The sequence below is a fragment of the Nerophis ophidion genome, linkage group LG03 (genome assembly GCF_033978795.1).
Source record: "Nerophis ophidion isolate RoL-2023_Sa linkage group LG03, RoL_Noph_v1.0, whole genome shotgun sequence".
Taxonomy (NCBI): Eukaryota; Metazoa; Chordata; class Actinopteri; order Syngnathiformes; family Syngnathidae; genus Nerophis; species Nerophis ophidion.
Genome location: NC_084613.1, coordinates 3,792,824 through 3,805,241, shown reverse-complemented (window position 1 = coordinate 3,805,241; position 12,418 = coordinate 3,792,824). Strand labels below are relative to the sequence as shown.

General features: G+C 51.0%; 1 protein-coding gene across 2 annotated transcripts in view; it reads left to right on the top strand.

Moving 5' to 3' along the window:
* Positions 1-12,418, top strand: part of trim9 (tripartite motif containing 9) — a 78,733-nt gene that overhangs the window by 49,074 nt on the left and 17,241 nt on the right. For both annotated transcript variants that reach the window (XM_061893976.1, XM_061893977.1), the window contains exons 4-6: positions 5,327-5,437; positions 10,833-10,986; positions 11,085-11,230. In XM_061893976.1, the coding sequence (XP_061749960.1) occupies positions 5,327-5,437; positions 10,833-10,986; positions 11,085-11,230 (411 nt within the window). The remainder of the gene's footprint in view (positions 1-5,326; positions 5,438-10,832; positions 10,987-11,084; positions 11,231-12,418) is intronic.

The following is a 12,418-nucleotide window of genomic DNA, read 5'->3' as shown; positions in this document are numbered from 1 at the left end:
TACGGAAGGTTTTTTTGTAGAGAATAAATGATGAAAAAAAACACTTAATTGAATGGTTTAAAAGAGAAAAGAGGAAAAAATATTGAAACATGGTTAATCTTTAATTTCGACTCTTTAAAATTCAAAATTCACCCCCCCAAAAAAAGAAGAGAAAAACTAGCTAATTCGAATCTTTTTGAAAAAAAAAAATAATAATAATTTATGGAACATCATTAGTCATTTTTCCTGATTAAGATTAATTTTAGAATTTTGATGACATGTTTTAAATAGGTTAAAATCCCATCTGCATTTTGTTAGAATATATAACAAATTGGACCAAGCTATATTTCTAACAAAGAAATAATATTTTTTTCTAGATGTTCCAGAACAAAAATTTTAAAAGAAATTCTAAATACTTTGAAATAAGATTTAAATTTCATTTTAAAGATTTTCTACATTTGCCAGAATATATTTTTTTCAATTTTAATCACAATAAGTTTGAAGAAATATTTCACAAATATTCTTCTTTGAAAAAACAACCTAAAATGAAGAATTAAATTAAAATGTATTTATTATTCTTTACAATAAAAAAATCAATTTACTTGAACATTGATTTAAATTGTCAGGAAAGAAGAGGAAGGAATTTAAAAGGTAAAAATGTGTTTAAAAATCCTAAAATCATTTTAAAGGTTGTATTTTTCTCTAAAATTGTCTTTCTGAAAGTTATAAGAAGCAAAGCAAAAAAATAAATGAATTTAATTAAACAAGTGAAGACCAAGTCTTTCAAATATTTTTATGGATTTTCAAATTCTATTTGAGTTTTGTCTCTCTTAGAATTAAAAATGTCCAGCAAAGTGAGACCAGCTTGCTAGTAAATAAATACAATTTAAAAAATAGAGGCAGCTCACTGGTAAGTGCTGCTCTTTGAGCTATTTTTAGAACAGGCCAGCGGGCGACTCATCTGGTCCTTACGGGCGACCTGGTGCCCGTAAGGACTTGTGTTTACTTTAAGTAAAAGACTTGACTAAAATAAAAAATAAAAAAATACCAACCTTGCGTGTTTATTGGAGGACGTTCAGATGTTGACTGGATGTCTGAACATTTTACATGCAGGCCGATATTGTCCGACACCTTTCCTGATATCACACCGATATCAACATCAGATCGGGATACCACTACTCCAATGGATATCACACCGATATCAACATCAGATCGGGATACCACTACTTCAATGGATATCACACCGATATCAACGTCAGATCGGGATACCACTACTCCAATGGAAACACTCAGTTAGTTCATGTTATTCCACTCCAAAAGAAATATGTGTCTCAGAGGAAAATCCTCCCGTGCCAAGACTCCTGAGATGATATCAGAAGCGTGGGTGATCTCCAAGGTGATGTCAGATATGTGTCGCCCCGCGCCGCTCGTGTGTATCCTTTCTCCGCCGAGGATTCCCCCCCCCCCCCTCTCCTCTCAGCCCGCCGGCAAGGTTACTGTTGCCTGGCAACCCCTCCGTCCGTCTGTGCCGTGGTTTTTCCTGTTTGCCAGGACATCTTCAGGCTGCGGACGTGAGGAAGTAGACTGGCACCATGGTCTGGGTGGAGAAAGTACGATACAGGTGACGTCTCAGACGATTCTTCTCAGGTTTCGAAAGTGTTGAACGTCAACCCGTCCTCCGGTCGGCGACAGGACCCGTCCTCCGGTCGGCGACAGGACCCGTCCTCCGGTCGGCGACAGGACCCGTCCTTCGGTCCGCGACAGGACCCGTCCTTCGGTCCGCGACAGGACCCGTCCTACGGTCCGCGACAGGACCCGTCCTCAGGTCCGCGACAGGACCCGTCCTCAGGTCCGCGACAGGACCCGTCCTCAGGTCCGCGACAGGACCCGTCCTCAGGTCCGCGACAGGACCCGTCCTCCGGTCCGCGACAGGGCCCGTCCTCCGGTCCGCGACAGGGCCCGTCCTCCGGTCGGCGACAGGGCCCGTCCTCCGGTCGGCGACAGGGCCCGTCCTTCGGTCGGCGACAGGACCCGTCCTTCGGTCCGCGACTGGACCCGTCCTTCGGTCCGCGACTGGACCCGTCCTTAGGTCCGCGACAGGACCCGTCCTTCGGTCGGCGACAGGACCCGTCCTTCGGTCGGCGACAGGACCCGTCCTTCGGTCCGCGACTGGACCCGTCCTGCGGTCCGCGACAGGACCCGTCCTCAGGTCCGCGACAGGACCCGTCCTCAGGTCCGCGACAGGACCCGTGCTCAGGTCCGCGACAGGACCCGTCCTCAGGTCCGCGACAGGACCCGTCCTCAGGTCCGCGACAGGACCCGTCCTCAGGTCCGCGACAGGACCCGTCCTCAGGTCCGCGACAGGACCCGTCCTTCGGTCCGCGACAGGACCCGTCCTACGGTCCGCGACAGGACCCGTCCTTCGGTCGGCGACAGGACCCGTCCTCAGGTCCGCGACAGGACCCGTCCTAAGGTCCGCGACAGGACCCGTCCTCAGGTCCGCGACAGGACCCGTCCTTCGGTCCGCGACAGGACCCGTCCTACGGTCCGCGACAGGACCCGTCCTCCGGTCGGCGACAGGACCCGTCCTCAGGTCCGCGACAGGACCCGTCCTCAGGTCCGCGACAGGACCCGTCCTCAGGTCCGCGACAGGACCCGTCCTCAGGTCCGCGACAGGGCCCGTCCTCCGGTCGGCGACAGGGCCCGTCCTCCGGTCGGCGACAGGGCCCGTCCTCCGGTCGGCGACAGGGCCCGTCCTCCGGTCGGCGACAGGGCCCGTCCTTCGGTCGGCGACAGGACCCGTCCTTCGGTCCGCGACTGGACCCGTCCTTCGGTCCGCGACTGGACCCGTCCTTAGGTCCGCGACAGGACCCGTCCTTCGGTCGGCGACAGGACCCGTCCTTCGGTCGGCGACAGGACCCGTCCTTCGGTCCGCGACTGGACCCGTCCTGCGGTCCGCGACAGGACCCGTCCTCAGGTCCGCGACAGGACCCGTCCTCAGGTCCGCGACAGGACCCGTGCTCAGGTCCGCGACAGGACCCGTCCTCAGGTCCGCGACAGGACCCGTCCTCAGGTCCGCGACAGGACCCGTCCTCAGGTCCGCGACAGGACCCGTCCTCAGGTCCGCGACAGGACCCGTCCTCAGGTCCGCGACAGGACCCGTCCTCCGGTCCGCGACAGGGCCCGTCCTCCGGTCGGCGACAGGGCCCGTCCTCCGGTCGGCGACAGGGCCCGTCCTTCGGTCGGAGACAGGACCCGTCCTTCGGTCGGCGACAGGACCCGTCCTTCGGTCGGCGACAGGACCCGTCCTTCGGTCGGCGACAGGACCCGTCCTTCGGTCGGCGACAGGACCCGTCCTTCGGTCGGCGACAGGACCCGTCCTTCGGTCGGCGACAGGACCCGTCCTTCGGTCGGCGACAGGACCCGTCCTTCGGTCGGCGACAGGACCCGTCCTTCGGTCGGCGACAGGACCCGTCCTTCGGTCGGCGACAGGACCCGTCCTTCGGTCGGCGACAGGACCCGTCCTTCGGTCGGCGACAGGACCCGTCCTTCGGTCGGAGACAGGACCCGTCCTTCGGTCGGCGACAGGACCCGTCCTTCGGTCGGCGACAGGACCCGTCCTTCGGTCGGCGACATGACCCGTCCTTCGGTCGGCGACATGACCCGTCCTTCGGTCGGCGACAGGACCCGTCCTTCGGTCTGCGACAGGACCCGTCCTTCGGTCGGCGACAGGACCCGCCCTTCGGTCGGCGACAGGACCCGCCCTTCGGTCGGCGACAGGACCCGCCCTTCGGTCGGCGACAGGACCCGCCCTCCGTTCGGCGACAGGACCCGCCCTCCGGTCGGCGACAGGACCCGCCCTCCGGTCGGCGACAGGACCCGTCCTACGGTCGGCGACACGACCCGTCCTCCGGTCGGCGACAGGACCCGTCCTCCGGTCGGCGACAGGACCCGTCTTCGGTCGGCGACAGGACCCGTCCTCCGGTCGGCGACAGGGCCCGTCCTCCGGTCGGCGACAGGGCCCGTCCTCCGGTCGGCGACAGGGCCCGTCCTCCGGTCGGCGACAGGACCCGTCCTCCGGTCGGCGACAGGACCCGTCCTCCGGTCGGCGACAGGACCCGTCCTCCGGTCGGAGACAGGACCCGTCCTTCGGTCGGCGACAGGACCCGTCCTTCGGTCGGCGACAGGACCCGTCCTTCGGTCGGCGACAGGACCCGTCCTTCGGTCGGCGACAGGACCCGTCCTTCGGTCGGAGACAGGACCCGTCCTTCGGTCGGCGACAGGACCCGTCCTTCGGTCGGCGACAGGACCCGTCCTTCGGTCGGCGACAGGACCCGTCCTTCGGTCGGCGACAGGACCCGTCCTTCGGTCGGCGACAGGACCCGTCCTTCGGTCGGCGACAGGACCCGTCCTTCGGTCGGCGACAGGACCCGTCCTTCGGTCGGCGACATGACCCGTCCTTCGGTCGGCGACATGACCCGTCCTTCGGTCGGCGACAGGACCCGTCCTTCGGTCGGCGACAGGACCCGCCCTTCGGTCGGCGACAGGACCCGCCCTTCGGTCGGCGACAGGACCCGCCCTTCGGTCGGCGACAGGACCCGCCCTCCGTTCGGCGACAGGACCCGCCCTCCGGTCGGCGACAGGACCCGCCCTCCGGTCGGCGACAGGACCCGCCCTCCGGTCGGCGACAGGACCCGTCCTCCGGTCGGCGACAGGACCCGTCCTCCGGTCGGCGACACGACCCGTCCTCCGGTCGGCGACAGGACCCGTCCTCCGGTCGGCGACAGGGCCCGTCCTCCGGTCGGCGACAGGACCCGTCCTCCGGTCGGCGACAGGAACCGTCCTCCGGTCGGCGACAGGACCCGTCCTCCGGTCGGCGACAGGACCCGTCCTCCGGTCGGCGACAGGACCCGTCCTCCGGTCGGCGACAGGAACCGTCCTCCGGTCGGCGACAGGACCCGTCCTCCGGTCGGCGACAGGACCCGTCCTCCGGTCGGCGACAGGAACCGTCCTCCGGTCGGCGACAGGGCCCGTCCTCCGGTCGGCGACAGGGCCCGTCCTCCGGTCGGCGACAGGGCCCGTCCTCCGGTCGGCGACAGGGCCCGTCCTCCGGTCGGCGACAGGGCCCGTCCTCCGGTCGGCGACAGGGCCCGTCCTCCGGTCGGCGACAGGGCCCGTCCTCCGGTCGGCGACAGGGCCCGTCCTCCGGTCGGCGACAGGGCCCGTCCTCCGGTCGGCGACAGGGCCCGTCCTCCGGTCGGCGACAGGACCCGTCCTTCGCCGACCGTGGACCCGTCATCCACACTTTCCCGATTTAAAAAGTGTCTTCTTCTGCCTTTTGCCACAGGTGGTGCGGGATCAGATCTCTCACTGCACGGTGAAGCTGCGCCAGACCACCGGTCTGATGGAGTACTGCTTGGAGGTCATCAAGGAGAACGACCCCAGTGGTTTCCTCCAGGTCAGTTTTCTTACGCCTCCTGTGGACGAACTACAGCAGGGGTGTCAAAGTCAAACACGGAGTGGGCCGAATTTAAAACTGAACAAATACACGGGCCACGGTTGAACTACCGTATTTCCTTGAATTTCCGCCGGGTATAAAGTATGCGCCTGTCTAGAATTACTGTTCGTTTCGTAAAATAATTAGCGCATGCTTAACATTAACGCCGGGTCAAACTCGTTTCTCAATGTATTATTTTTATTAGCGCATGTCTAGAATTTCCGCTGGGTCAAACTCGTTTCACCAAATAATTTGCATATGCCTAGAATTTCCACAGGGTCAAACTCGTCACGTCACGGGTGACGCTTCACCTGTCATCATTTTCAAAATGGAGGAGGCTGATTTCAATCATTTAAAATCGCATAAAGGGAAGAAGATTAAGAGCTATTCAGTAGGATTTAAGGTCCAAGCTATTGAATATGCTAAAAAGAACAGTAAGCAGCTATGTTTTATTAATATACCGTAGCTGCGTGTGTCAAATATGAGTCATTAAATGACTCCCGCCTCCTGGTGTTAGAGGGCGCTAGTGATCCTTCTTGTGACTACTCGGCTGCAGAAGAAGTGACAACAAGCAGCGATCGTTTATTTTTTCCTCTCGCTTGCACTTTTAACATGGAGGATTACATATCTAAAAAAAACAGTTTTCTAAAGTGGACTTTCAATGGAAGCAGGAGGTAATAAAGAAAGATCTCCATCAAGACTTTTAAAACTGAAGAAAGATAAGGAAGACTTCTATAAACAAGTTATCGATGCTTTTGATCAGAAGGAGCTGCGCATGGACTTCATTTATAAGTAAAGGTAAGACCATAATAACGTTTTTTTATTAAATGTGCTTTTCATGATGGTATCCTTACATCACACTCAAATTTATAAGCGCAGGCCTAAATTTACCGCATGCCTTTGGTAAGTGTCGGACTGAGAAGAGGTTTTAAATTAATTAAATTAATGAAACGTTAATTATTGCTCAGTTTGCAACAATAATATAAGTCAATAGTGCAAAATCAACTTTCAAAAAAATTTAAATAAAAAATTAAACGCCTCTTTTCTTCTTGCAGCCTTTTGAGGTAAATATCAACAATAACCTTTTCCACAGGCTAGCATATTTGAAAATAAAATAACGTTGAATTAATCAATCATTCAGGCCTTTTTACTGCTCAAATCTGTCTTTTCTTGGATGTAAGTTCATTAATGTCGGGGATCAGGCTTTGAGTTGAGGCAACCTGAGGTGGGCGGGGTTTGGTGGTAGCGGGGGGGGGGGAGTTGTATATTGTAGCGTCCCGGAAGAGTTAGTGCTGCAAAGGATTCTGGGTATTCATTCTGTTGTGTTACGGTGCGGATGTTCTCCCGAAATGTGTTTGTCATTCTTGTTTGGTGTGGGTTCACACATATTCATTCTGTTGTGTCACGGTGCGGATGTTCTCCCGAAATGTTTTTGTCATTCTTGTTTGGTGTGGGTTCACACATATTCATTCTGTTGTGTCACGGTGCGGATGTTCTCCCGAAATGTGTGCGTCATTCTTGTTTGGTGTGGGTTCACACATATTCATTCTGTTGTGTGACGGTGCGGATGTTCTCCCGAAATGTGTTTGTCATTCTTGTTTGGTGTGGGTTCACACATATTCATTCTGTTGTGTCACGGTGCGGATGTTCTCCCGAAATGTTTTTGTCATTCTTGTTTGGTGTGGGTTCACACATATTCATTCTGTTGTGTCACGGTGCGGATGTTCTCCCGAAATGTGTGCGTCATTCTTGTTTGGTGTGGGTTCACACATATTCATTCTGTTGTGTGACGGTGCGGATGTTCTCCCGAAATGTGTTTGTCATTCTTGTTTGGTGTGGGTTCACACATATTCATTCTGTTGTGTCACGGTGCGGATGTTCTCCCGAAATGTGTTTGTCGTTCTTGTTTGGTGTGGGTTCACACATATTCATTCTGTTGTGTCACGGTGCGGATGTTCTCCCGAAATGTGTTTGTCGTTCTTGTTTGGTGTGGGTTCACACATATTCATTCTGTTGTGTCACGGTGCGGATGTTCTCCCGAAATGTGTGCGTCATTCTTGTTTGGTGTGGGTTCACACATATTCATTCTGTTGTGTCACGGTGCGGATGTTCTCCCGAAATGTGTTTGTCATTCTTGTTTGGTGTGGGTTCACACATATTCATTCTGTTGTGTCACGGTGCGGATGTTCTCCCGAAATGTGTTTGTCATTCTTGTTTGGTGTGGGTTCACTCATATTCATTCTGTTGTGTCACGGTGCGGATGTTCTCCCGAAATGTGTTTGCCGTTCTTGTTTGGTGTGGGTTCACACATATTCATTCTGTTGTGTCATGGTGCGGATGTTCTCCCGAAATGTGTTTGTCATTCTTGTTTGGTGTGGGTTCACACATATTCATTCTGTTGTGTCACGGTGCGGATGTTCTCCCGAAATGTGTTTGCCATTCTTGTTTGGTGTGGGTTCACACATATTCATTCTGTTGTGTCATGGTGCGGATGTTCTCCCGAAATGTGTTTGTCATTCTTGTTTGGTGTGGGTTCACACATATTCATTCTGTTGTGTCACGGTGCGGATGTTCTCCCGAAATGTTTTTGTCATTCTTGTTTGGTGTGGGTTCACACATATTCATTCTGTTGTGTCACGGTGCGGATGTTCTCCCGAAATGTGTTTGCCATTCTTGTTTGGTGTGGGTTCACACGTATTCATTCTGTTGTGTCACGGTGCGGATGTTCTCCCGATATGTGTTTGTCATTCTTGTTTGGTGTGGGTTCACACATATTCATTCTGTTGTGTCACGGTGCGGATGTTCTCCCGAAATGTGTTTGTCATTCTTGTTTGGTGTGGGTTCACACATATTCATTCTGTTGTGTCACGGTGCGGATGTTCTCCCGAAATGTGTTTGTCATTCTTGTTCAGTGTGGGTTCACACATATTCATTCTGTTGTGTCACGGTGTGGATGTTCTCCCGAAATGTGTTTGTCATTCTTGTTTGGTGTGGGTTCACACGTATTCATTCTGTTGTGTCACGGTGCGGATGTTCTCCCGAAATGTGTTTGTCATTCTTGTTCAGTGTGGGTTCACACATATTCATTCTGTTGTGTCACGGTGCGGATGTTCTCCCGAAATGTGTTTGTCATTCTTGTTTGGTGTGGGTTCACACGTATTCATTCTGTTGTGTCACGGTGCGGATGTTCTCCCGATATGTGTTTGTCATTCTTGTTTGGTGTGGGTTCACACATATTCATTCTGTTGTGTCACGGTGCGGATGTTCTCCCGAAATGTGTTTGTCATTCTTGTTTGGTGTGGGTTCACATGTATTCATTCTGTTGTGTCACGGTGCGGATGTTCTCCCGAAATGTGTTTGTCATTCTTGTTTGGTGTGGGTTCACACATATTGATTCTGTTGTGTCATGGTGCGGATGTTCTCCCAAAATGTGTTTGCCATTCTTGTTTGGTGTGGGTTCACACATATTCATTCTGTTGTGTCACGGTGCGGATGTTCTCCCGAAATGTGTTTGTCACTCTTGTTTGGTGTGGGTTCACACATATTCATTCTGTTGTGTCACGGTGCAGATGTTCTCCCGAAATGTGTTTGTCATTCTTGTTTGGTGTGGGTTCACACATATTCATTCTGTTGGGTTACGGTGCGGATGTTCTCCCGAAATGTTTTTGTCATTCTTGTTTGGTGTGGGTTCACACATATTCATTCTGTTGTGTCACGGTGCGGATGTTCTCCCGAAATGTGTTTGCCATTCTTGTTTGGTGTGGGTTCACACATATTCATTCTGTTGTGTCACGGTGCGGATGTTCTCCCAAAATGTGTTTGTCATTCTTGTTTGGTGTGGGTTCACACATATTCATTCTGTTGTGTCACGTTGCGGATGTTCTCCCGAAATGTGTTTGCCATTCTTGTTTGGTGTGGGTTCACACATATTCATTCTGTTGTGTCACGGTGCGGATGTTCTACCGAAATGTGTTTGTCATTCTTGTTTGGTGTGGGTTCACACATATTCATTCTGTTGTGTCACGGTGCGGATGTTCTCCCGAAATGTGTTTGTCATTCTTGTTTGGTGTGGGTTCACACATATCCATTCTGTTGTGTCACGGTGCGGATGTTCTCCCGAAATGTGTTTGCCATTCTTGTTCGTTGTGGGTTCACACCTATTCATTCTGTTGTGTCACGGTGCGGATGTTCTCCCGAAATGTGTTTGTCATTCTTGTTTGGTGTGGGTTCACACATATTCATTCTGTTGTGTCACGGTGCGGATGTTCTCCCGAAATGTGTTTGTCATTCTTGTTTGGTGTGGGTTCACACGTATTCATTCTGTTGTGTCACGGTGCGGATGTTCTCCCGAAATGTGTTTGTCATTCTTGTTTGGTGTGGGTTCACACATATTCATTCTGTTGTGTCACGGTGCGGATGTTCTCTCAAAATGTGTTTGTCATTCTTGTTTGGTGTGGGTTCACACATATTCATTCTGTTGTGTCACGGTGTGGATGTTCTCCCGAAATGTTTTTGTCTTTCTTGTTTGGTGTGGGTTCACACATATTCATTCTGTTGTGTCACGGTGCGGATGTTCTCCCGAAATGTTTTTGTCTTTCTTGTTTGGTGTGGGTTCACACATATTCATTCTGTTGTGTCACGGTGCGGATGTTCTCCCGAAATGTGTTTGTCATTCTTGTTTGGTGTGGGTTCACACGTATTCATTCTGTTGTGTCACGGTGCGGATGTTCTCCCGAAATGTGTTTGTCATTCTTGTTTGGTGTGGGTTCACACATATTCATTCTGTTGTGTCACGGTGCGGATGTTCTCCCGAAATGTGTTCGTCATTATTGTTTGGTGTGGGTTCACACATATTCATTCTGTTGTGTCACGGTGCGGATGTTCTCCCGAAATGTGTTTGTCATTCTTGTTCGGTGTGGGTTCACACATATTCATTCTGTTGTGTCACGGTGCGGATGTTCTCTCGAAATGTGTTTGTCATTCTTGTTTGGTGTGGGTTCACACATATTCATTCTGTTGTGTCACGGTGCGGATGTTCTCCCGAAATGTTTTTGTCTTTCTTGTTTGGTGTGGGTTCACACATATTCATTCTGTTGTGTCACGGTGCGGATGTTCTCCCGAAATGTGTTTGTCATTCTTGTTCGGTGTGGGTTCACATATATTCATTCTGTTGTGTCATGGTGCGGATGTTCTCCCGAAATGTGTTAGTCATTCTTGTTTGGTGTGGGTTCACACATTTGTAACAGTGTTAAAATTGTTTATAGGGCCACCCTCAGTGTGACCTGTATGGATGTCGACCAAGTATGCCTTGCATTCACTCGTGTGTGTTTTAAAGGTGCATATATTATGTTGTCAGATCTCGGACGCGCTGATCCGGCGGGTTCTGATGACGGAGAGCCAGTGGGGGAAAGGAACGCTCACTCCCCGGATGAGCAGCGACTTTGACCTGACGCTGGACAGCGCCCCCTTGCTTCAGACCATCCAACAGCTGGACTTTGTGCAGATGAAAGGTGAAGAAACATCCGGTCCACACGGACGGTGCAGGTGTACCTCATAAAATCGCCATTTCTTTGAAAAAAAAACAATTACGCCTCCCCCTCCTCCTCAGTGCCGGCTGCCCCCATGCTCCAGCTGGAAGAATGCTGCACGGAGAACAACAGCGCCACGTTGTCATGGAAACAGCCTCCGCTCTCCACCATCGCGGTGGATGGATACATCCTGGAACTGGACGATGGAGACGGGGGACCTTTCAGGGTAGGTGCTAGTGCAAAGTTTGAAATGAGCACACTGGTCTTCAAATTAAAAGCTAAAATAGTGTTAGATGTAAATATAAACAGAATACAATGATTTGCAAATCCTTTTCAACCCATATTCAGTTGAATATGCTACAAAGACAACATATTTGATGTTCAAACTCATAAACTTTATTTATTATTTTTTGCAAATAATAACTTTGAATTTCATGGCTGCAACACGTGCCAAAGTAGTTGGGAAAGGGCATGTTCACCACTGTGTTACATCACCTTTTCTTTTAACAACACTCAATAAACGTTTGGGAACTGAGGAAACTAATTGTTGAAGCTTTGAAAGTGGAATTCTTTCCAATTCTTGTTTTATGTAGAGCTTCAGTCCTTCAACAGTCCGGGGTCTCCGCTGTCGTATTTTACGCTTCATAATGCGCCACACATTTTCCATGGGAGACAGGTCTGGACTGCAGGCGGGCCAGGAAAGTACCCGCACTCTTTTTTTTACGAAGCCACGCTGTTGTAACACGTGCTGAATGTGTCTTGGCATTGTCTTGCTGAAATAAGCAGGGGTGTCCATGAAAAAGACGGCGCTTAGATGGCAGCATATGTTGTTCCAAAACCTGTGTGTACCTTTCAGCATTAATGGTGCCTTCCCAGATGTGTAAGTTACCCATGCCTTGGGCACTAATGCACCCCCATACCATCACACATGCTGGCTTTTACACTTTGCGTCGATAACAGTCTGGATGGTTCACTTCCCCTTTGGTCCGGATGACACGACGTCGAATATTTCCAAAAACAATTCGTCAGAACACTTTTCCACTTTGCATCAGTCCATCTTAGATGATCTCAGGCCCAGAGAAACCGGCGGCGTTTCTGGATGTTGTTGATAAATGGCTTTGGTTTTGCATAGTAGAGCTTTAACTTGCACTTACAGATGTAGCGACCAACTGTATTTAGTGACAGTGGTTTTATGTAGTGTTCCTGAGCCCATGTGGTGATATCCTTTAAAGATTGATGTCGGTTTTTGATACAGTGCCGTCTGAGGGATGGAAGGTCACGGTCATTCAATGTTGGTTTCCGGCCATGCCGCTTACGTGGAGTGATTTCTCCAGATTCTCTGAACCTTTTGATGATATTATGGAGCGTAGATGTTGAAATCCCTAAATTTCTTGCAATGTCACTTTGAGAAAGG